Source organism: Poecilia reticulata, chromosome 17, assembly GCF_904066995.2.
Source record: "Poecilia reticulata chromosome 17, P_reticulata-male-v2, whole genome shotgun sequence".
NCBI lineage: Eukaryota > Metazoa > Chordata > Actinopteri > Cyprinodontiformes > Poeciliidae > Poecilia > Poecilia reticulata.
The window spans coordinates 8,693,529-8,720,639 of NC_088846.1; the positions used below are offsets into that span (position 1 = coordinate 8,693,529).

General features: G+C 39.1%; 1 protein-coding gene across 1 annotated transcript in view; it reads right to left on the reverse strand.

Annotated features, from left to right (window-relative positions):
* Positions 1-27,111, reverse strand: part of rem2 (RAS (RAD and GEM)-like GTP binding 2) — a 52,981-nt gene that overhangs the window by 6,510 nt on the left and 19,360 nt on the right. The window contains exon 4 of the mRNA XM_008433001.3: positions 13,969-14,146. Coding sequence (XP_008431223.2) covers positions 13,969-14,146 — 178 coding nt within the window. The remainder of the gene's footprint in view (positions 1-13,968; positions 14,147-27,111) is intronic.

Sequence of the window (27,111 nt, forward strand, 5' to 3'; positions counted from 1 at the left end):
CCTGCAATGGAAAAAGATTTTTAGAAAATACTTCAAAGGGCAAATTAAAGCAAAGATGTAAAAACCAACTTCTGTCTATCAAGAGGCAACACTGAGAACTTGCCTATTCAGATTTTTAAACGTCAGATTTTATAAACGCGCTCAAATTCCTGTTAAGTATTCCTACTACTTATTCCGCACCCTCATTATTATGCAGCATAGTAAATGCAAATACCAGATGTTTGCTGTGCCAGAAGCCTCCTCTCCTCTTCTATTCAGCACTGTTTATATTCTCTCAGACCTTCATGTTGCTCCGTGAGAAAAGATGAAAAGGAACACCTGAACAGCAAAGCAGCATGAGAGCAAAAGTGCCAAGATCGATTCACTCCAACAGGATGAAAAGGAGGAAGTGAAGGTGCAGTTGGGTTTCAAAGAGGCTGGCAAGGTAAGGGGTAATTGAAGGAACCACAAAACTGCCTAAACTGGGCAGAGTGGAAGACATTTGCCATCTGAATTCAGACTGGAATAACCCGAGCAACACGCTAGTCTTAATTTTAAGCCCCACCTGTAGTTATGTTTTATATTCTTTTGAGTGAATCAGTTATCAGTAGTCAGTACCTTACCTCCAGTGAATAGTAGTCAGCATGAACTGACAGTGCAGAACAGGAAGGGATTTCTCACAACACAGCAAAAACAACAAGTACTCAGATGTATCCATTTCTGACAGAAATGCTCATTTATTTTTTATACTTTTGTACATGGATGCTACTTTAGTTACTTACTATACATAGTTATAGTATAGTTAATTAGTTATAGTTAATTACTATATATGCTTTTGCATCATATGAGATATATATTTTTCAGGAACTCAATTCACGTCTTTATTATTCTGATCAGAATTTTAAATCTATTATCTGGCATTAAAAAGGTACATTTATGTCCGAGTTTAGTTTGAAAGGTAAAATATTCCTTCCCATGTTGCATCCATGAATGTTTTATGATACTATAATAAGATATTATAAAGACAAAAAATTAATAATAAATTTAAAATTCTCAGTATCCCATTAATAAAGTGATAGGGTTCTTATGTCAGAAAACATAATTAGTAACGGTATGACAATTTTATTTTTATAATTAGTTCCAAACAAATAAGAAAAACTGTCATTTAGCAAAAGCATAAACATTTTCTGTTTAGTAAGAAAGTGGACAAGATGACAGTCATTGCTGTCAATGCCTTAAATACTTGAAGGTGAAGTACACACTTCACCTTATTCAACGTGAAGAACGTACCTCGAATAAAGCCGAACAAGTAATTATAATACAGGCTAAGAACAGGATCTGGCTCATGTGAACATATTCATCAGCAGCTCTGTTAAATTTCTGTTTTACATAAGTTGCATTTTGAATAGATTCTAGTAGACTTTTGTCAGCTTTAATGTACACTTTAAAACGAAAAAAAAAAAAAAAAAAAAGCTTAAGTGGTGACGGTTTTAACAGCGCTGCTTTGCAGCAAGGAGAACAGGCGTTTGAATCTTTTTGGCATTTGGTCTGCATACAGATTGCATGTTCTCACAGTGCATATGTGATTTCTCTCAAGGTGATGCTTTCGAATAGAAAATTTAAGCTCAAGCATTACAAGTTTTGAAGTAGATGAAATAGAGCAAAACAGAGCTTATACTTTCAAATTGAAAATATAAGCTCTTGACTTATGGCAGCAAAATCCCCCCATACCCTGGCTCATTCCTTCATTACAAAAACATGCATGCTAGGTTAATTGCCGTCTTCAAGTTGCTGTAGGAAGTAGTGTGTACGTATTGCAACTCCAAAAAGTTCAGAATCTGGACAAAGAAAATGTCTCGGTTTACATTTTAATGAATATTTGTATTTTGGAAGAAATCCTTTTCTTTTTGTCATTGATTATCAGCAAAATGTAGATTATTTTGACAACCCCAGCCAGTTGGACTGCACCAATTAGCACAAGGCAGTGCAGCAATATCAGTGTGGGTTTCCCATGAGACTGTGTAGTTTGTTGCTGTTCAACTGAGCAGCATTCATTTTACATTCTGAATTATGCATGCTGAAACTGCTTTTTTGTATCACTCCTAATCAGCTGAGAGTAGTTGTTCTGCCAGTATAACTCTATCAGGACCAGAAGCTGATTTTGGAGTCTTTTCATATTTTTCCCCCCACTTTTATGGAATTGAAAAATATCATTAAAACACCAGAAATGAGGACAAACGGAAACAATTAATGTGGAGTAATTGACAGCAAAGCTCTGTTGTCCGTGCTAAATGCATCATGAAGTTGTGACCTTGTCAAGTGGCAGCAACAACACTCGAGATGTGATGCCAGGAGAAACCGTTATCCCATCAGCACCACCAAGTACTGAGTTCTCTCTGGAGCTAACCACACTAACAGGGTTCCCTCTTTAGCTTAGTCTTTCATTTTTCTCTCTCTCTCTATATTTTTTTAACGTCTGGTTTGAAACATCTGTGGAATGACGAAGCTCACAGCCTGAGGCCTATAATCATGAATGTTAATCAGTTGGGTCATTATGACTCAAAGTAAGCCGACGCCAAGCTAAACAATGGTCTCATGCAAATGAGGTTTATGATTAGCTAATATAACTTTTCATGAGGATTTTGAGTGCGAGTTGTTTTATATGCATAGAAATTACTCCATTTGGGGGCTAAGGTCTGATTAGAAATTAGCCTTCCTCAACTGTGAGGACATCTTTTTGCACATTTTTGTCCATTATGACTGTATCTACTGCGCATAGCATTTTCACAGGTCCCCATTTCCCATCACTTAAATTATCTCTTGAATGAGAGCAATGATAATATTCATGTTAAATCATGAACACGCTTTAGTACCGTCCATTCGTCCATCCCTTTGGAGTGTCCTTTCGGTGCGCAACTAAAAGCTTCCTCACTGCAAAAACGAAATCTTACCAAGTATTTTTTAACTAGTTTCTAGTGCAGATATCTTAGCACATTTGAAATAAAAACTAACTTACAAGTAACTTTTCAACAAATATAGGAGCTTTTTTAAAGTCAATCATTCCTTAATATTGATTTTTTTAAAAGAGTTCCACTGAGATTTTCACTTATAACAAGACATTTTTCCCATTATATGTGAAAAAACTACAACTGGAACTAGTACTTTTTTAAAATCAATATTAAAGAGTTGACTTAAAACAAGTTTCTATATCTAGGTTAGAGGTTGCTTTTAGGCAAATCCTTACTTATTTTAAGTGTACAAAGATATTAGAAAAAAGCTAATTAAATTGCTTCACTGCAAAACACAAAACCTAAGTGCACAGAAAACAACAAATTACATTATATTTTTACATTCGTTCTCTGTCCGCAGCAGTGAAGCTGATGTGACAGATAAATATGATGTTTTACATCATCAGTGACCATTTCTTCAGGTCATCCTCGAAATCTTGGACAAAAAGACATGCTATGATTAAATTATCCCATCTAAAGAGTAAACTTTGATACTCATGTTTTCATCCGTATCATGCAGTGAATTTTGATAAAGTTTATGTGAGGCATGATAGGTTATAAGATGGATAAAGAGCAGAACAGCAACGAATTTAAAATATTTAATAATAAAGCAAATGCCAATTTACAATTGTATACTATATATATTTTATACTATATATATATATATATATATATATATATATATATATATATATATATATATATATATATATATATATATATATACATATATAAAACTAATAACAATAACTACATTTTATTTATGTGAATACATGTAATACATTTTAATAATTATTATGGCAATAACAGAAATATTAATTTGTTGTTTAAAATCAAGTAGAACCTTTGAAAAAAATATATTTTTAATTTAAACGATGAACAGTGTGTGCCAAGGCAGATCAAAGAGAGCATTTTCTAAAGCAATGTTTATCATCACCCACTCTGGTGAGGGTCTTCCATTTTGAATCAACGAGGATATGAGATCAGTTGACTATTAATGAAGAAATGGTAAGATGTAACTCTGACAAAATAAAAGCAGCTGAAATATGGTACAGAACCTCACTTTAAGTTTGAATCCGTATTTGTTTCCGTAATTTAGATTCTTTATTTTGACTCTTTTTAGAAATCACAGCAGGAGTTTTACAATTCAACTCTCGTTGATGGAGGTATAATGCAAAACAAGAACATTTTCAGGCATAGAGGGCTAGTCAGGCATATTTTTCAAATATGTGCCACAAAATACAAAAGTCTGCTGGACACAATAGCCGAGAATGTAAAATCAGATTAGCCATAAGCAGAGTGTGGCTGCAGCACTCTCCCACAGCCTGCCTGTGCTAAACCGTGCTCAGTCTGAGGGTTTAAGAACTCATTGTGACTCTTTCAAGGACGGCAGAAAAAGCCTCACTCTCTCCCACCATACACTCGCACAATGCATCACACACATCTCCTTTAAAGATGAGATTCCCACTCAGAGACTTGCACACACGCATCATTCTCGTACACCCGTCCTTCCCTGTGTCACTCCTCTTCCTCTCATCCTTCTTATCACAGCCCTCGCTTTAAAACAGCCCCGCCGACATCAGGCAGCGAGTAGATGGGGTGAGAGATGGTGGGAATGCTCGTTAGCACATCGAATGTGTCTGTGGACGTGCAGCCGCGTGTGCACATAAGGTGGCTCCAAAAGAACACAAAGATAGCAGGAGCTGCGGTGTCCTGCTAGAGGCAGATAATGTAAATAGAGACCTGCCATCTGGAAAGCAAAACAAAACAAAAAAAGGGGGGGGGGTACCCAAGGGGACAAAGCGACAGCTCTTGCTTTTGCTAACTTGACGTGTGGCTGAAATTGCTGAGATTACGGCAGTTGCTTCAGGTTCTTCCATCTCTGTGTGCACACACTGATTTCAAATTGTAATCAAGGTCAATTGTTTTGCTCCCACCGGACTCCCCTGTGAACTAATTTCTATTCTAAACTTTAATGAAATCTAGATAATAGCTCAGCCTGGCAGCACGCCATGAAACATTCACCAGAGTCCAATGAATTTACTCAGAAACATCCCATCAGATGATTCTATTGAGTTCATTTCTGATTAATCCAGAGCAGTGAAACCACATTGAGCATAAACTTAGAAATATGTTCTGCCGTCACTGAGCTCACAATGACATGGATGATGTAGCAGAGAGCAGCTGAGGCTGATGGGAAAGCTTTGAAGACAGCAATATAGCTGTCACCATTTAGGATTAATAGTCAACTAAAATGCCACAACAGTGACAACGTCAAGGCAGCAGGATAGCAGAAGTGACACGCACTAGTCTATGGAAGGTCAAAAGTGCCATAGTTCAACACCTAAATAAAATCCTAAAATATTTTTGGAGTGTGTCACTTCTTAATCAAAAATAAAAGAAAAAAATTGTCATTATTTATACAATGTTTAAAGGTCCTATTAATATGATTGATCATTTTTATTGACTGTGACTCTCATGCCCACCAGGTTTTGAGATTTCTTTATTTTTCACAAATGTTTTTGAACAAAACGAGATTTTTGGAATTTAAGCGATAAAGCTCTCAGCTGGAATGCATAAACAAGGCAGCAGACATTGAATTTTATTCACTCTGAGGAATTAGTGTACATAATATACAGTGGTGGGTAGTAATGAAGTAAAAGTACTTCGTTACTGTACTTAAGTACAATTTTTGTGTATCTGTACTTTACTTAAGTAGATTTAATAATGGGTACTTTCTACTTTTACTCCACTACATTTTACAGCGCATTTACGGCGCCACCTTAAGTCCCTGAACTTCACATTTTAACGGAGAAAACCACAACGCGACTTGGATATAACGAGTAACGCGACACTTTTGTAGAAATGTAGTGAAGTAGAAAGTACAGATACTTACTGTAAAATGTAGTGGAGTAAAAGTAGAAAGTATCCATTATTAAATCTACTTAAGTAAAGTACAGATACACGAAAATTGTACTTAAGTACAGTAACGAAGTACTTGTACTTCGTTACTTCCCACCACTGGCCTGTTGTCACCCATCGCCTCCACCTTTACTCGCACGCGGAGCTCCAGACACGCGCAGTGGTTACCTCTGAGCGGGAGGAGATGTCTATCTAATCGTCAGTAATATAATAGCGCTGCATAAATCCATATGGCAACATGTAAAATCAGCAGCTCTTTGCTTTCACAGACGGTGGGGACTGCATCCAACTTTTAGCGTCACTTGGAAGGAAAGCTTAAAGAAAGGTAAGCTCTGTGGACGTGATGCTAGCAAAGCTAGCTGTACAGAGACACAAGTTGCATCTGCGATGAAAAAAAGTTGTCACTCATGCGCTGAATTATTGTGTGGAGGTGTTGACTGAGGTGTCCAAATATGGGACAAAGCTGTGACCAAAGTCTGCATGGACCTTAACACAGGGCCCGCCCGTCATTGGCTAATGCCCATATTACATCACAGCGCAGCTATCACGTGGGTTACCGGCTCACAAACTCATGCTAATGTACATTGTGGACTACCAGACCGACAGAAAGTTTTTGCGTCAGGACTCGAAAAAAAATGGTTCTTCACTATAAGTGGGGTATCTGTACAGGCGATGTCAGGTATCCTGATCGTGTTTGTGGAACTAAAATTCACAGATTTCCAAAATCTGAAACGGAAAGCCTTGCTTGGATCAAAGCTTGTGCAGGACCGCATTTGCAGCTCAACCATCATAGGATCAATAAGAACAAAGGAGTGTCTGCTGGCGTAAGTATTATTGCTTTGCTTTCTTTGTGTTTAGTGAATAATAAAAACAAGTCAATAATAAACACATCCATTATGAAAAACTTTTAGCCAAGTACAGCATAATGGCAGTACCGATACAACTTCTACATCCTGAAGCCTGTCTGTTACAGCCTTACGTTAGCTGAACAGATCAATATGCAATGTGTACCGTATCTGACATACATTAAAGATTTTATTTCACCTGAAAAGGCTTTTTACTAAACTGTAATCGTGTTAGCCACGCTAGCACCGAGTACCGTGTATAAGTCCTAGGCACATTCAAACCCTCAAAACCATGAATGCCCGACTTACCCAGCCTTGCAAGAACAATATGCATCAGTGATCTTGTCCACAGCTATATTTATGCTGAGGGTGTGAGGATCTGCTGTTTTCCTCATCGACTGGTAGCATTTAGCTGCAACTCACACAATGTTAGAGGCATTGCGTGGCTAAAACATCTTGATGTCGTCCAAAAAGATGACATGAACTTGTTGGTTCCCTTGTCCATTGTCGTGGCTGATATATTGTGAAAATCCGGCAGAAATGCTAAACTAATCAACTCAGAAATACTCTGCAGAGTCAGTCGAAACGAAAAATCCCATATAAGCTCTGCGAGGAGGTTAATGTGAGACATGAAGTCACGTGGGACTTTTGAGGGGCGTTTCTATGCGGAGCTTGGTAAGGTCCATGGATATGACATTCAGGAGCAATCTAATTCTTCTGGACGGATCTTTACTGATTATATTTAATTCAGCTCAAAGTATTTAATATCTAGGTATTTTATGGGGATGTGGATCTTTCAGATCAATTTGAGAAGCAATTTTGATAGGTAAAACTAAATTTTTTTGTGTCACGTAGCGTGGGGTGCTGGTCTTGGTCTTGATTGGTCTTGGGTAGGTGGTCTTGACTACAACTCTGCTACGTGGCTCCTCATTTGCATGTCCTCCCCAACCCACCTTCTTTCACCCTATCTGTTGGATTTCTTTCAAAATAAAAGCCACTAGTGGCAAAAAAAAGTGAAGTTCATGCTATGTTAGGACAGGAGACGAGATGTTTCCATCCCTAAAATTATCTAAATCTAAACTATGTTACAGAGTAAACATAATAAAAACATGCTTTTCCTGTGGCATTGTTCATTAAAATGGCACATTTCTAATGTATTAAAATTAAATATGATCGGTTCTCTTAATGATATTGTATTAGTGATTAGGTATTATTCAGCAAGTACTTTTACTTTTAATACTTAAGTATTTTTAAAAGCCAGTACTTTTTTACTTTTACTTAAGTACAAACGTTAATGTGGTAATTTTACTTTGACTTGAGTACATTTGTGTCTGTGTATTTGTACTTTTACTTAAGTATATTTTTTGAGTACTTTCTCCCCCACTGATTATATATAGTTGTGGTACTTTATTAAAAGACATTCATAAATTGTGATTCATTTATTCCAATTATCAACTATAAATACTTGACATAATAAGGAGCTTTATATTTCAAATAAATGTTAAAGAGACAATGAATCAATAAATAGACACATAAGACGTGTATTACTAATGGTATAAAACTAGATTGTTGTTTATTTAATGCAGTGAGTATGGTACATAGCTACCAAGGTTTGTTTTTTTGGAAAACGGATATGTCTGTGTGTGTTATGTGTGGGAGAGAGGGCATGTATTATTTGCACACTTCTATTCTGGGCTTTTAGGCACTCCTTATTGAAAACAGCAGCAAAAGTGTCAGGATAGATAACTATAATTACAAGAGATGTTCCATTCAAGATATTCCATTTGAAGAACTGCTTGAAGGCAACACAAAGAAACAAAGACTGCTTTAAATTTTTTATCTCGTGTTCTTCACACAGTAACCTGTGAAATTCTCTGCATCCTCTTGGGGTGCAGAGGTCTGTCAAACTGTTACCCCACCATAATAATGCACTAGTAAAATCAACTTAAAACAACTACATGATTGTACGTTTTGCTCCAACCACAGTTGTTAGTATTTCAAAGCAATACAGAGTAACATTTTTGGAGATTGTTTACACTGTGCCACGTCTGGCATAAGATACAGTCGAGATTTTTTGCTAGAATTATGTAAGATTAGGTCTTTGGCTGATAACAGTCCCAATCCAATGCAATGTATAAAATACTAGCCTTAAAGTAAAGTAAAATATCACACATCATTTCATTTGTTTCATTGATGATTCATTTCATAATGTATATCATATTTAGCCTAATTTACTATAAAGCTGCTTTGATTCTAACAAATCAATGTTCAAAACACTTTCCATAACTTCAGATTTTTGTGCAGACTTCTCTGCATTTAAATTAATGTGTTTGTCAACACTGCATAAACACATTAATTTAAATGCATTCATGCATTTAAGAAAGATTTAAGTTTAAGTTCCATAAAACATATCACTGAATTTAAAGTAATAGAGAGTGGATCTCGGATTTGGATTTGTTTTACGTTCTATGAAAAAGCATGCTTTTTAAATTTAGTTTTAACTGGGTGAATACAGCCATAGTGATGATTTAATTTACAACTTGATTTGTGGACACATTCAAAAAACAGATTAAGTAAAAAGAAAAAGTTATACACCGTACAGTAAATCCACAATATAACATTTGCAGCATTGCTGCTTCATACCCTCTTTTGTGACTGTTATTATATGTAGTTATAAGCTTGTAAAATAATTTTCTCAACCTCCCACTTGAACAGACCAAAAAAGTAAATGATTTAATACTTGGTAGCATGCTATAATTTTCATATTCAGAAAATAGCCCTTTTTTTAATAACTACTAATGCAGTTTGTTTAATAAATATTCATGGTCAGTGTCAATAAACACCAGTTACATGAACTACAAAAACATTAGCAATAATTATGGAGATGGTGACAAAACTTAATTTAATGAGTGTTTTGAAGAGAGTGATTTTCTTTGCATGGTTTGAAATTTGGAATAGAGCTCCCAACCTCTCTATTAAAACAGGGGAAACACCGTAGCATACCATAAGCACAACTCACATTATGCAAGGAATATTTATAGGTTTATATGACAAACCATGACACAAACCACAATATGGACATTTACAATAAATAAAAAAAATATGTTCAAATTAAATATACTATAGGTGTCTGCATTTACCTTATTGTGTTAATTAATCATCACCTCCAATCAAAAATCTTTGTGGTATAAACTACCAAAGGCTTTAAATCAATGTTTTTCTTTGCATTGTTTGTAAAAACAGCACAAATCCCCTTGTCTTTTAGTCTATATTACTGGGCAGCCTGAGAAACAGATGGAAGGAATCATGTTTTACACCCAACAACAGACACATTTAACAATGAGAGTCAACTAGAACTCATTTGATGGCACTGTGGTCAAATCTAATCTGCAATCTGTAAGAGTGCCCTCTGCTGATTAGAAAGTGACATTGTAGATAGAAGTTAAAGTGAGATATTCAAAACCAATTTTGAATATACAAGTTCCCTGCTTAAAGGAGGACTATTAAAACCTTATAAAACCGTGGTCCGCAACCAACGGACCTCGGTCCGGATACGGACCCATATGCCATCCCATCCGGACCCGGAATAAATTGTTAAAATATTTGTTAATTTTGACGGGAGAATTAATTTTAAACCGTAGCATTTATTTTTTTCCCCTATCTGACACAAGTGCTTTTACCAGCACTGCACTGAGCAAGGATTGGAAGCTACAAACCAATCGCGTGCGAGTCATACTAACCACGTGGTTCAACTAGCGAATCAAATCGCCAGCCTGAACTCAGAGCGAGTTGTATGAGCAAACCGAAGCAGAGGTTTGTGGCCAGGCACAGACATCCACGCAGTGTGATATAAGGAAGAGGAGGTGAAAGGCGAGCGAAAAGCGATTGAAGCGAGAAACGCAGGGAGGTGATACAGGAAGACAGAGCGTGAATTACGGTCAGAAGAGGTGCAAACACTATGGCGCTTTCTAAAAAGAGAAAAGTAGATGCCGAAAATCGAGCGTTCAACACGGAATGGACTGATGCATACATGTTCATTCTTCCACCCGCGAGCACGAAACCAGTGTGCCTCATATGCTCCGAAACCGTGGCACTTATTAAAAGTGCCAATGTCAAGCGTCACTATGAGACTAAGCACAAAGCATTTGACCAATCATACCCCCCTAAGTCCGAACTCCGGACGCAGAAAATTCGAAGTCTCACTGCCCAATATGATCAGTCCACCAGGGTATTAAGCCGTGCTTTCAGCGCACAACAGCGTGCTAATGAATGTTCCCTCCGTGTTGCTTGGGTTTTAGGGAAACACAAAAAGCCCTTTACAGATGCAAGTATTGTCAAAGAGTGCATGACTGAAATAGCAGAGGCGTTACTTGATGGTAAAGAAAAGATGAGCTCTGTGACAAAATAGAGAAAATACCCCTGTCAGCCTGCACAGCCACAAGGAGAAGTGAGATACTAGCTCAAGATTCACTGTCCCAGCTGGAAGAAGCTATTTGTAAGGCACCGTGTGTTGGCCTGGCTGTGGATGAATCTACTGATGTGTCTGACAATGCTCAGCTATTGGTTTACATAAGATTCTTAAACAGGGAGAAAAATCAGTTCTGTGAAGACCTCTTAGGTGTGACTCCCCTGCAGACCACTACCAAAGGAGAAGACATCTACCTGGCCATTAAGGAACTGCTAGCAAAGCGAGGAATAGAGCCAAAACAAGTGATATCAATAACCACTGATGGAGCCCCTGCCATGATAGGGAGAGAAAAGGGAGCTGTGGCAAGGTTGAAAGAAGACAACGCTGACCTGATCTCTTACCACTGCATTATTCATCAGGCTGTCCTTTGCTCCACCCTGTCGGATTATTATGCTGAGGTGATGAAGACAATGATGAAAATCATAAACTTTCTCAGGGCATCTTCTTCTTGTCAGCATCGCATGCTCAGGGAATTTCTCAAAGAGGTTGATGCAAACTCTGATGATCTTTTGCTACACAACAATGTTAGATGGCTCAGCAAAGGCAGGGTGCTAGAGCGATTTTGGTCAATTAGACATGAAGTAACAGCTTTCTTGGAACAACTGGAAAGTCAGAAAGCAGCCAACTTTTCTGTCTTTCTAAATGACAAGAAAAACATGGGTATCGTAGCTTTTTGGCTGATATCATGTCACACCTGAATGGGCTTAATTTGCAGCTGCAGGGAAAGAACAATTCCATTTGTGATCTGATGACAGCTGTCCGCTCATTTCAACGAAAACTTCAGGTGTATAAAGAAGATCTGCAAGGAGACTACACACACTTCCCAAAAGTGAAAGAACAGGTGCAGGGTCATAGAGATGTCTCCTCTTTTGTTGACTTTGTTGACAAGTTGATTGAAAACTTCAGCGAACGCTTTGATAGCTTCAGCATTGGAGAGGAGCTCACCCTCTTCATACAGAATCCATTTCTCATCACTGATGTCAGAGCATTCACAAATGATGTCACACATCACTTCAAGTGGGCAAACACTGGGCCTCTCCAGATGCAAATGATTGACCTCCAGGCAGATGTGGCCCTGAAAGAGCAGTTTGCAAGAACCGAATCTACCACATTCTGGCTCCAGATGGTTTCTGAGACAGCTTTCCCAGATCTGAAAAAAGTGGCCCTGTTTATCTTGACCATGTTCGGCTCCACATACAGCTGTGAGGCAGCGTTCTCTACAATGAACATAATAAAAACAAAATATCGTTCCAAGCTCACCAATGAGCATCTGCACATGTGCATGAGAATGGCCCTGACCTCCTTCAAGCCCAGATTTAAAATGTTGGCAGGGCAAGTCAAAGCTCAATTCTCACACTGAGCAAGGAAATTGGGGGAAGACAGATGTAAGAGAAATCTGTAAGAGAAATAGTTCAGGTGTTTTGAGAGTTGTTTTGTTGAGCAGAAATATTGAGATTGTTGAATCAAAAGGAAACTGAAGCTGCTATTTTTTATTAAGCACTTTCTTTATTTTTGAATACATAATTTAGTTATTTTTAATTTAAACTGCAGCCACATAATATTATCCTGTGTTTCAGTGCTAATAAACTTCTTTGAAATTATTTTAACCTGTATTATTATTTTTTTTAACACCATGTATTCCGATATTGTCATACTGCAAATAGACGATATTGCGGACCTCTGCTTCAGGAAATTTCTTTGAACTGGACCTCCTCACAGTTTTCTTGAATACCCCTGTTATAAAAGAATCAAAGTAACGCTGGCATAGGATACTATTTATATACAGCAAGTTGGGTTTTCACTGCATGGATCAGCTATAATTTCTCTCACATAAATTCATGAACGCATGGCACTAATAACAAATGCAGTGATTTAGCTCAGAACAGTGTTCATCTTAGCTTTACAGCCTTTTGAGAGAAGATCAGATGTTTATAATATGATGGCTGGGTCTGCTTCTCTTCAAAATGACCACTTTACAGGTTGGACAGAATCATGACCAAAATGAAAACTAAACCATGGCTTTAAGCTTTTAATGTAACAAAAAAAAAGAAAACAGAAATGCAGACATAGATGCGGGCCATGATGTGATTGTTTTTATATACAACAAAAAACCAACTATCATTACATTACTAAATATTGTGCTGATTGTTATAGTTATCATATTGTCATTTTGCTTTTGATTCACAGATACATTCAGAGAACCAGAAAACACAACAGCCTCTGACTCTAGTACTAGTTGTTAGGCTTGCTTTTTGTGCAGAACACAATTGCTTCCTGTCACTTTGTTATTTTGTAGAGTAACACTGGGAATCTAACAAGCTGCTATTAGCTGGGCTATAGAATCGGTTAGCAAGCCTGAAGTTTGCTGTGTAACAGACCTGCGGCTGTAGACTCTTAAAATGCTAGCCATGCTTTTTAAAAAGCATTGCCTTAGTAACAATAATGGGAAGCACTATGACCTTTCAAAGAGCCAACTTCCTGTCTTGTAAACAACCGAACTGCATTGGGAAGCGGTGAAAAAGGGAAGTGAGGGCCAAGCAACCGTTTTATACAACTGGACAAAAACTGAACTCACTCTAAAACTTTCTAAGGTGTCTTTTGAAAGGAACACAAGACTTCCCTAAAATATGTTTAGGCGAGTATGTAGAAATATCATACCTCTACATTTAGTTTGAGCCGTGAAGCAGTTTCAAAGTCATCAGCAGTTATGGGTGCGTACAACTTTAGAGACCTGAGCTCTACCTACCCTCTGAGCTGATTTCCCGGGACCGGACAAGGTCGCTCTTGTTGCCCACCAGGATGATGGGCGTTTGTGGCTGGGACTCCCTGAGAAGGAGGCGGAGCTGGGCGGTGCGGTGGAAACTTCGCCTGTCGGTCACTGAGAACACCAAGATACACACGTCACACTGCAGAGTGGACAGGTCCTGGGGAGCGCAAAACACACAAACACACACGCATGTGTAACGCTTGCAAGACTCTGCTGGACAAGATTGGTTTGCACACATTGAGTAGGGATCAACTTACACCAGGCCAGGTGTGGAATGTCAGGTAGGCGCTACATGCGACACAGGATCTCTTACATGCCATTAATGGATTAAAAATTCGTCCTTGAACATTTCTCTCTCTCCCTACGACACTGGAGCTACTGCCAAACAGGCACCAGTCAAGTTTTTAGCAGCGTCCCATGAGGACGCCGTGGAGGCTCTGGTTAACTTGACTGCCTGCGTGTCATGCTTCACTTTGATTCTCCTGACCCTCTTAACAATGACCACTAAGAGCCCGCTGGCACTTCCTGTCACAGAGGCTCAATTAATGTGAGTGGCTCTGTCAGAAACAGCAGTTCAGAAACTGCCTTCAAGCGTCTCTGTGCCCCCAGCACTCCCTCTCTGGTTCAGATGGCCGAGTTCAGATTGGACTGAATGAAGTTTATCAGGGCGAATTGGGCCACGAGGAGATTTGTGCATTTCGGAGTTCACTTCTGCGTTTGTCCGACTTAGTCGAAGATTATGCAGATCTAAAAAAAACAAAAAAAATGATCATATCTAGAGATGATCTGCAGACGACCAGCTGACGACTTGCTGACCTGGCTGTTCATCACAGACCCTAAATCATATTACCTCCTTAATCTGGTTTAGTCAAAAAAAATCTAACATGTGGCAGATACCGAAGGATTAAGAGTTCAACAAGCCGAGAGTCCTGTGCTTGCAATTAAATGCAAAGCAATTGTGTTAAAACTGTGACCGCCTTTAAATGTTGGTTAAACATTCATTAAAGGTGGAATGTGCAATGTTAAAAACAACTTCATGTGAACAGACCGGTCTCAGTTTTAAGCAGATGTAAACAACTAGCTTGTTGGAGGAAACTAAAAAATATTTGATGGCAAAGAAGATAATCATATTTTAAATATCGATTAATCATTTATGTCCTAAATTAAAAATCTCTGCCTGGATATTTTTGATTATTTTAATTGTACGTGGTTCTTTAAATGTCCTGTGAGTAAATATATTTGCCCATTTATACATAAAAACTGGAACTTTAAATATCTAGCAAGTTATTTTCGCAATTTACTGTCTATTAAAAAAGTGCCCCGGTGAAATTACCGTAATAGCCCAATGATGGAAAGCGCAACATCTCCCCTTTCAGAAACTATTGCTTGGGAATATATAAATATGTTGTATTTTTTTTAGCTAATAATAAAAAAATTTCACGTTAGCATAGAAACAGAATAAAGGATGATCCCAAAGAAATGATGCTGCCGCTCCATATTTGATGGGTTGTAAACAACCCACTCGAACACATTTGTTCTGTATGGTGCGGAAACGTAAACAATAGACAGAATTTAATATCTTCCAGCTTTTTCTGTGTAACTGAGAGCTCGACAACAACAGCAGCACAGCGTCAGCAGCCCACATTGCTGATGGTCGGGAAGGAGATAAATGAGTCCATTTCTATGCTTTCCTGTAAACTGGTTATGAGACTGTTGGTTATACACTTTTCTTGTATTTTAACTATTAAACCAACTGGTAAACAAATGTTTATATCTGTTTTTAAAAGAATAGTTGCTTCTCTCTTATGTCTCCATCAGATGAGAAGCGTTAGCAGCTTTTGATGACATTATTATTAATAATAATTAGTAGAGGTGTGCCGATCGATCGGTCACCGATCATAATCAGCCGATTCTCGTGAAAAAGTGAATGATCAGCGATCATTGGCGATCATTCTTGTTGCCGATACCGATGACTTGCATCTCATTTCCCAGCCTGTCTGTGCAGCTGGTCTCCTCTTTCCTTCACATTGCGCAAACACGCAGCAACAAATCCTAAGCGATGTTGAACTATAACGCACTGAGTGAATGGGGAAGTTTGCATGTTGCGGCGGAAAATTGAAGCACGTCAAAATGCATCAACCCAACGAAGCTAATACGACATAAAAACAATGCCATACTTGACGGAGTTTGGCTACATCGAGGCTCACTGCAGTAAAAAAGACATATGGAGGATCAGATAGCAGGTAAAGCAGTGCACAGCTACAAACACTCACCCGGATTAGCATGATGGTCAGAAAGTAACAGTTTACAAATAACCTGCAAAATTATTTAAGTCTTCGAGCTGCGATGTAAGACGCTGGTTCTGCTCTCGCTGTTGAACCGCTGCTACGCGCTACAGGTAGTAATATTTCACAGACGGAGCGTCGCTTCTGCTCCACCTGGTAGTGACTCTCACACCGAACCTCTGCTTAAAGCTGCAGCATCTAACCTAAAAAAATACATTTTACATACGTATTAAAACTTTCGCTGTCCTAACATGAGACAGATAATCTCTAAAAAAATAATCGATCTCCTCCTTGCTGTGCATAATTACTCCGCTCAGTCAGAAACAGCCACTCAGAACTAGCAGTAATCAGCTAGCCGCCATGCTATCAGGAAATTTTCATTCAGTAACTCAGGATTGTTTATTGTAATGGATCCTGTATTTGCCTTTGAATGTTAAGTTTTATACTTGAATTTTTTTGGCAATGTTGAGAGGTTTTATTTTGGCTCTTTGCATTATTTAGCCTCTTCAGAGCCTTCATATGTTTTCAGTCATTAGCGATAGCAGTACAATTTGCACAATGCCTGTTTTGTTTAGTTTTCTTCTTGGAAAAAGTTATTAAAAACAAGTTTTTGTCTAAATTAAGGTGAATTCATGGTTCCTTTTTCCACATAATGTAACCAGTAGTGTTTATGATTTAAAAATAAAATAAAATTATGTGATCGGTATTGGTGATCGGCCTTCATGGGTGATCAGTATCGGCAGGAAAAAACCTGATCGGCACATCTCTAATAATTAGACTGTTTTTGAATACGATGCAGGATTTAAAATGAACTGATGAAGATGGTCTATGTGTCGAGTCTGGTCTGTGGTTCTCTTCTGGACCTGTTACCCCATCAACTCGATGTGGAACACTATGTTCAGAATTTAGGTCTCACGTCATCTCAAGGTGTCAACATTGCAGCCAGTGGGCTGAGGGAAATACAGCTCCATATTGTAGCAATGCAAGAGCTACACAGATTTTATTGCTTCGCAAAAATTTCATCAGCACAGAAACTCCAAAGCAAACAAAGAAGCAAATTCCGTTCTCACTCTCCACGGGGGGTCTCTCTCTCTCATCCTCTGAGCTCGGGTCCTCTACCAGAGGCCTGGGAGCTTGAGGGTTCCTCCAGTATCTTGGCTGTGCCTAGAATTGCACATTTCTGGACTGAGATATCTGATGTTGTTCCTGGGATCTGTTTTAGCCACTGCTCCAGTTTGGGGGTTGGTTATGTCGTTCCATGTAAGCTTTCCCTGCCAGCATCTTGCACCCTGCTGTTATGCGTTGGACTGTCTAAGGGACCTCCTTGCACAACCTACACCTTGGGTCTTGTCTGGTGTGATAGATCTGAGCCTCTATTGCTCTGGTGTTTAGTCCCTGTTCCTGTGCAGCCAGGATGAGTGCCTCTGTGCTGTCCTTGAGTCCAGCTTTTTCCAGCCATTGGTAGGATTTCCTGATATCAGCCACTTCAGTTATTTGTCGGTGGTACATCCCACTTAGGGGCTTGTCCTCCCATGACGGTACCTCCAGCACCTCGTCCTTTGTTCCCCATTGTCTGAGACATTCGCTGAGCACATCGTCTGTTGAGGCTTTGTCCTTGATGTATTTATAGATCTTGGATGTTTCATCCTGGACAGTGGCTCTTACACTCACTCTGCCTCCTTCCTTACGGCTAGTGTACAGTCTCAGGGTGCTGGATTTGGGGTGGAACCCTCCATGCATGGTTAGTAGCTTCCGAGTCTTAACATCCGTGGTCTTTATCTCCTCCATTGGCCAGCTAATTACTCCTGCAGGGTATCTGATTACTGGTAAGGCATAGCTGTTTATCGCACTGATCTTGTTCTTGTCATTGAGCTGGCTTCTCAGGACTTGCCTTATTCATTGGAGGTATTTGGCTGTGGCTCCTTTCTTTGTGACCTGGTCAAGGTTGCCATTTGCTTGTGGTATTCCCAGGTACTTGTAACTGTGCTCTATGTCTGCTATTGTTCCTTCTAGGAGTGAGAACCCTTCTGTGTAGATGACCTTCCCTCTGTTTGTAACCATCTGCCACACTTCTCTAGTCCGAATGACATCCCAATGTCAGTGCTGTACATCCTGGTGGTGTGGATCAGTGAGTCGATGTCTTGCTCGCTCTTGGCGTACAGCTTGATGTCATCCATGTAGAGGAGGTGACTGATTGTGGCCCCATTCTTGAGTCGATATCCGTAGCCAGTCTTGTTGATGATTTGGCTGAGGGGGTTTAGGCCTATGCAGAACAGTAGTGGGGACAGAGCATCTCCTTGGTATATCCCACATTTGATGGACACTTGCAGGTGGTTTGCAGTTGGCTTCAAGGGTGGTTTTCCACAGCGCCATTGAGTTTGCAATGAAGGTTCTTAGAGTCCTATTGATGTTGTACATCTCTAAGCATTCAATGATCCAAGTATGTGACATTGAGTCATAGGCTTTCTTGTAATCAATCCATGCCGTGCACAGGTTGGTGTGTCGGGTTTTGCAGTCTCGGGCGACTGTGTGGTCTACAAGGAGTTGGTGTTTGGCCCCTCTGCTATTTATACCTATGCCCTTCTGTGCCGTGCTCATGTATTTATCCATGTGCCCACTTATCTTAGCCGCTATGATGCCTGACATGAGGTTCTATGTTGTAGAGAGACAGGTTATTGGCCGATAGTTGGATGGGACTGATCCCTTTGAGGAAAAAAAAAAAAAAAATATATATATATATATATATATATATATATATATATATATATATATATATATATATATATATACTCTTTTTTCAAAGAACCCCCAAGAATTTAAAACTACTTTCACCCCTGTGTATAAATAATTGATCGGTCCTGACAGGAAGGTAAGAAAACAATATTTTGACCACTCATGCATTTTGTTATGCTGCAGTTTCCAGAGAAACTGATATCAAGTGGTTGGTATAGGTGACATGTAACATAATACATGTTATACAGTCTTATGTATAACTTATACTATGGAACTGTGATGTTTTATTAATCAAGGCCATCCTACCTGTAACTAATCCAGTGTCACAGATGCACAGTTGGTTCAAAACAGAAACTATGAAAGTTTCCAAAAGCTTACTGTGAAACATTACGAAAGTAAAATGAGCAACAGTTCAAGATCTAGAAGTTTTATCTGTAGGAAAGCAGTACAAAAAAAGCCACCTGGATACATCACATCTAATACCCAACGTACTTATGTCCTCCCGTAAAGGCAATGCCAGAAAATGAGAAAACAATCTGAGGTTTACAGATGCGCAAATTGACGTTATTAAAGAATAAGGATTGCAGTGAGCTCATATTTACAGCTTCCTATTGTATTTTCTATAAACCTGTCAGAAATCCTCACCTACTGGCTCATCAATGCAAATTGTATTTCAAGAGGAAGAACAGCTCTGGAGCCATAAACACTTCTGAGTGGATCAATACAATAGCACAAATAACCCCGTCTGTCTGAACTCTACATCACAAGTGTGTTTTGAACGCCTTTAAGACAGAAAGATCTCTGCAAATTCGCTGACCGCGTGTGTCTCCGTATGTAAACGTGTGGATGCCCTTGTCCCCGCTCCACTGCCCTGAAGGTACTTTAAATTTCTGTCCTCCAGATTTCAGACAGCTGAAATATTCACAAGGCTCCAACGGCGAGACCTCCGCGCTCTGTCTGTTTGATGGAGCACAGGAAATAGGCGGGGAGACGAGAAGGCAGGAGGAGAGGGAGCTACCGGCCACCTGTCACCCTCCGAGATGGGGGGGAAAGATGATGAGGTGGAGGAGGAAGAGGGATGGAAGTTAAGAATGCACAGTGAGGGACTGAGGGGAAACACAAATCATTGTAAACAAACAAGTAAAGACACAGACGTCAATTAGGATCACGACGGAGTGCTTCAGGAGAAACGCTGCAACCGAGTTAATACTTCTCTTCATCTATCGCAGGCAAAGCAACTCGGGACAGAGCCAACTAATGCTCCCTCTCCACTTCTTTTTTCTCTCGATTAAGCAGCTCTGCTCAGCTCACAGAGAGCGGGCCATCTGTCAATACATATCCCTCTGACGCGCAGACGCACACAAACACAAAGCCACCGGGGCCCACACACGCAGAATAATTTAAATCATCTGTAAATACAGTCAGTCATCACTGAGCAATCAGGAGAATAACAGTGAAATATTTTAATAAGGAAAGACTTCATGCTGATTAGGGCTGTGTTATTTTAGACTTGGTTCACCACGCACACAGGCTTTACCGTCCCCCAGTTGCTAAATACAGAAGTGATTGGCTGAAATTACAAATATGAAATACTTTGCTGTTCTTGAAGTTTCTGGTTGTTTTGCTTGATTTGCGGTTGGCTCCTTAGTTCTTGGTTTGTCGATACTTATAAACAAAAGTTAGAAATTGTTCTTATGTAAATTTTCTTGCTAAGCTGGGTTTTTCAATCACTAGAGCAGAGAAACTTAGTATTATTTAGCCTTTAACGTTTTCAGTCTCAGGGATGCACTGATTGTTGAAATGATGACTGGAATCTGCCAAAATTTACACTCGACTGACTCGACCACATAGATGATGGTGGTTCTCAAAGCGTGGGATGCACTGGCCTAGCAACTTAATATTTTTATTGGGTGTTCTCAATTTTTTCTCTAGGTGCTGTATTTTTACTAGAATGATAACCATTGGCATAATGCCACTTGTCATTCAATCCATTGGATTTGTCAGCAACCAATTGGCAGTAACAATTTGTTCAGGTTGGGTTAGGGTAACCCCTGATCCTCCCACATGCTTCGTCCGAAGCCAAACAGACAATGCGCAGTCATGTGATTGTGGACCGTTTGCTTCTGCAAACACTGTTCATACAAAAGCACAGACCTTAAATTCTCTGTTTTGCTTTCGATGAAGAGGTCAAGAAGCTAACGCCACACGTTCCTACGACATTACAATTTCCATCCAGTACTTATAAACCACTTTCCAGGATTACTATGATAGGAGATGTATAGTGAAGAATCGTACAAATGTAGATCATTCCTTACAGTGTTAGGAATTCACAAGTATTCATGTCTCCTGGAGATACAAAAACCGGACCCTAGTGAAGAGAAGTATCAACAATGTTATCCGAACGCATTTCCACATAAAAACACAGGAACAAACTTCTGATCAATCAGAATCGCACAGAGCTGTCAAAATATATGCAATCTTGGTCGCATGTCTACATCAATGAGAACCGATGAAGTTTGTCAGGGCTTTAACCCTCACCTCACCACTAACTGTATCAATCCATCCAATCAGCTGCAATATGTCGGCCCACTTTAAGTTAACTAAGAGAGGAGTAAAGTTTTTAATTTATTATCAAACCCTTATTTGACCCACAACATTGAAAATAGTTCATGTAATTTTGCAGGACTATATATATATATATATATATATATATATATATATACATACACTGCTCAAAAAAATAAAGGGAACACTTAAACACTTAAGTGAACACTTAAGTGTTCCCTTTATTTTTTTGAGCAGTATATATAGCTGGTTGCTGTCTCCTGTGAAAATGTATGCGCTTAACATCCACAAATACACAGCTTGATTCCAGTGCATATGAATTTCTTGTTTTAAATCGTCAAGCTCAGCTAAAACTGGGAGTCCATCTGGCTAACTCACAGAGACACGACGTCCATCTACAACAGGTCTTTGACGTTACTCACAATAACGTCAAAAAACTTCACTTGAAAAAAATCCAAACAGTTCCTTTAAATCACAGAGGACACATCTTAGTGAGAGAGATGAGAAGAGAAGCAGGATGTATACCTTCCTGTTGGAGTTACAGCACATAGTGAGATATAAAAATCCCTGTTTGTGTAGTGAGTGACAGCTGAAAATGTGGTTTTTTTTTAGATTTACTAATAAATGAATGCTTTAAAAAAAAAAGTTGCCTTGGACAGTATTGCGTTATACACCGACCAATTTTTGGCCAATAAAATAAGTGGTACCTCTCAGGTTCAGGATTCTGAAACAAAAAGTGTATTCTCTCATTTCTGGTACATTTTTGTATTTTTTTAACAAGTTAGAAAAAATAAGTAAAAGACCTAAAATTACTTTGAAATATTGTGGGAAATTTCTTTCCATTTGAGTTGCATGCATATTTTTTATTACTAACTTGAAGCTAGAAACAGTAAAGTCTTTAAACTGCTGAGGTTTTGGACAGATCGTAAAAGTTATTTCCAGCAGATGTTTTATCATCAATGTGCTGCTAAACTTCCCATCCTAACAACGGTTGCACCATATTAGGAATCAGTCGCTGTGACAGTACAACAGAATTCCCACAAGTTTTATCTAAATCAGGCATGGGCATCCAGGGCAGCAAGGGTCCATCTGTTTCGCCAAATATATTACTGGCAAGAGCATACAGTATGATACTTGGAAATGAAATAGCCGACCGATTCATTGCAGTCCAAGCACTCCCCTGCGATGCTGAGACTGTTGCATTGTAATGAAGAAAACTTTAGGATTCTGAATATCTTAATTAGGCATAATTAAAATAAAATATTGCAAACTTTATCAAGTGGACTCCAAATTCCAATGTGCATCTGTAGGAACTCATCATCATGACTTTGTATTAAAATGAGGGTGGCTTTAAATTTGGCAGATGATTGCTGCTTGGGGCTGCATCCCAAATTAGCTCCACCATATGCTTCATCTTTCTGCTCATCACTTATCTATCTTGTCTCTAGGCCTGTCACGATAAATTTTGCTGGGCAATTGTCTAAAAAATTATTGCGATAAACGACAATATTGTTTCAAGAGGTTTTGCCATTGATTTAATGGAAATGACTATTAATGCATGTGATTTTCTGCCATAGGTACACTTTATTTTCAAAAGAACACATAACAGTGGAACTTATAAACTAACAAAACAATTAAAAACCAAAATAAAATGCATTCAGTCTCCATTAACAAAAAATGTACTTTGATAAAAACTAAACAACATAAAACCAAAGTGGAAATAAATACTGCATTCAACCAAAAGAGTGCAGATTATGAAGTCTGCATACTATATTGCCCCTCAGTAATCACTAGATTTAAATAGAGAAGATGGGCACACCCAACTACATGATTTATTGCCCCCATTTTTCTCTTACGACAATCTTAGATCGTTGGCCGATCCAAGATTGTCGCTTGTGGTTTCATAACCGATCATCCTGTAGTGTGTGGTGGGTTACGGTAGGTCATCGTGGCCGCTCCGATCTAAATCAGGGGTTTTCCCGGACTGGGATCGTTAACGCTGAATATGACAAGTAGCCAATCAGAAAGCGCGGATTCTCCTCCGCGCTTTCTGAGGGGAAATTACAGAGGGGAATCCCAACAGCTGACACTGCGCAACCCAAAATCCAGCGGACCTCGGAGATTATATGCGGAAACATTCATGTTTTGAACGTTTCGTGCAAAGAATATAGAAATGACAAGGGGAGGAGTTGGAGCCAAATTGCTTCCGCAGTTGATAAACCCGGTAAGTTTTCAGCTGTTCTTCTTTAACGTGACATAAAATGTTATAATATTTTCATTCAGTCAGGACTTTACATAACACTAGCCACATGCATCAAGGTTCTAGTAAAGCATTGATTAATGCCTGATTTTAAAATTAGTTAACTGGAATTTGTAGCCATTATTTTGTGCCCATGTGGCTGGACACCACACGGCACGACGAACCCGATCGAACCGTTATACCTAGGATTTCTGTCAGCTAATGTGTGGTCTGGTTTTGAAAATGAAAAAAAAAGCAGAATGAAATTTACCGCCACAGGCCTACTTGTTTCTACTGTTGATTTTCAGATAATCAAAACATAAATCTGCAGCAAAATTATATGGGTGATTTCAAGTCCTTTCATAAAAGCTTAGAAAAAAACACACACATCAAAACTGTTTCTGGAATCAGGGAAACAAATAATATTTTCAAAAGGAGGACTTTTTAAAAGGTCATGAGCAAAATCTTCCACTTTTTCTTATGATATCAAATGACTGGGGATTTGCAGAGCGTGGGCTACCCCAAGCAAATTCAGCTTAAATGCATCATGTCTGATGCAAAAAGAAAAGTCTGGAAACCTCTGGCCCATCCTGCAGCTTTGGGTGTCAAAATCAGACAAAACTGCACAAATTTGACATGCAAGGAAAAAATAAGACGTAGGTAGAATGCAGTTTACTGCCAAACGCAAATGCTGTGATAAAGAAATGAAAGGCTGATGTATGCTCTGAAACTTTTTCAAATGTAGTCACGTTACAACCATAATATTTAATGCACTTGACTGTGTGCATTGGGTTTGGGATTGGCATTACAGACTCAATAACTTCGAGTAAACACAACCCAGGCGTTTTTATTAGACGCACTCAAAGAATCAACACAAACCTCAATGAGCCATTTAAATCTCCATGATATTTCAGTCCAACACTACACTTCACATAAAAAAACAACCAAGGGTTCTCTTCTTTATTGCTTTGCTCTCTCTTCAAACAAAGCTGTAGTCAGTATAAAGAGTTTTCTTTGCTGCATTTTTGCAGAGTGATTGACTTCTTGTCCTCATTTGCAGATTATTGGACATAGAAGCCAGTCATTCCTGGGCTCCATAATGCTTTCATATAACTGCATTGCTCACATACATTAGTGTGTATCCAGAAAAAACACTTAGCTGTTGGAGTCCAACACAGCATTTGAAACCATTAACATTAAGGACAATGAATCACCTATGAGACATAATTTGCATAATAAGCTGTGGCTGTAACAGCGCTCAAACTATTATTCTGTCTGATTGTGGGGGGAAAAAAACAACACAAAAAGCAAACACCAGAGCAGAATCTGACCCTTTTTGGAAAAGTGCTTGAGCGCGCATGGGTAGCATGCATCCGTCATTATACAACATACTCCTCTCTGCCTGGGAAACAGAGCCAAACTGATTGCAATCTATTGACTTTTAAGCTGTTTGCTTTGCAAAATAAGATATGAGGGTAAAGCAGCTCAGGGCCTTTACATGGAACACAAAAGGTCAGGCGTATCTCCACCTGCCTTCACAAACACGAGCTCGCATGCACCGATAAATACATAGGCGCTCCTGCTACCATTTGGCTTTATCAAAAGCAAACATGTACACTTTGCACACGTCTGGCGCTTTGATTTGCAATCTATCTGCAAGTCCGACTGACTGTCTGAGCAGAATGAAAGACCGGGGAGATCGATAAAGACACAGGGGTGATGAATGGAGAGATTGAAAAAGGACAGGAAAAGGAAGCAAGCAGAGAGAGAGAGAGAAGAAATATAAAAGAAGAGAATGTCTTTATGTGGCAAAGGCAAAAACCTGACGACAGCATGATGAAGCTTGGTGAAGACGGAGCGCTGAGCTGGTACTTTTCCTCTTTTTTCCATGTTTTGCTGCAAAGAGGCGAAGTGCCCCACAGGAAATGCATTACTAAGGTCATAGCTGCATACGCTGCAAAGGCAAAACACACATCTGCTCGTGAATTAACACACATACGCCAACCACCAGAGGCCAACGATTGCTGAATTGAACCCACCTCAAAGCAATGTACTGTACGACAATACATGCTGTTGCACACCGTGTCAAACCACCTCCTCACACAGTCGCATGGCACATACACTAAGGCACGGCGTAATAGTGAGTGTTTCTGTATGACCCAGATTTGAGCCTTCATACAGTATGTTGGCATGCGGAGCCTCCAGCCTGTCCATTAGCAAATCCCCGAATCCCTGCGCACTAGTCATGCTGTTCACGCCCGACCTCTGACCTTCATATTTAGGTGGAGAATGAAAGAGGATTTGTGTCTTGGCAACAATGTGGTATAAGTAGTAAAAGCATTATGGGAACATTAAATTAAATATACTGCAACATTTTTGGCAAATAATCTTAGAGTTAGTGCATTTATCTTACCAATTTCTTTTCTTTTTTTTTACGCAGGTTGAGGATTCAGGAAAAACAGGTACCCTTCACATACCAACAAAAGAAGATGGAAGCTATTATACCTTATTCTGTTGTTTATTACCAACAAAAGTACTTCAACAGAACAGAATATAGACTAAGGAAAGCTATAGCAGTGTGTATGTGTAGAGGCGGGCTATGGTGCAAATTTCAGTGAGTGCTATAATAATTAAGTGCATTTAGCCATTTAATTTCAGTCTACTTTGTTGTTACAATATCTCTCCATAAAATCAATAAATGTAAACATGATGAGCACACAAGTACCGCTGCTTTGTTTCCCTCCTTATGTCAGACGGAATGAATAAAACATCAAGCTGCTGGAAACCAAGCATATGCGAACTGAAAGCTGATTCAATAATTATGGTCTTTATTATTAAACGTATGCAGTGGTGTTTTTTCTGCAATTTTCTGCAACAGATGCTAATGTTCATCCAACTGACTAAAATCACTTTTGACTCTCCCAATTTTGTGTTATCTAGATTAATATTGGAAAAAGATGGCAGCGAATCTGATTCATAGTCATCTATAGTAATAAATATGAGAAGCTATTTCATTGGTCTTCATCCCCTCCACACCACAAAAACACTTAAATTAAGGTAACAAATGTCTTGTTGATCACACGAGTACCGTAATCATTCTGATTATTGGTTCACATTATTTATTTACAGCTGCGTTCAGTTTGAACAGCACAGTCAGAAACCCTCACTGTTAACCAGCGGTGTTCCACAGAGCTCAGTCCACGTGCTCAGTCTTTTAATTATTAATCTTCAGTTTAACTGCTATGCAGATGACACACAGCTGTGCCTGTTTGCCATGGCCAACTCTTTTGTTCCTGCCTG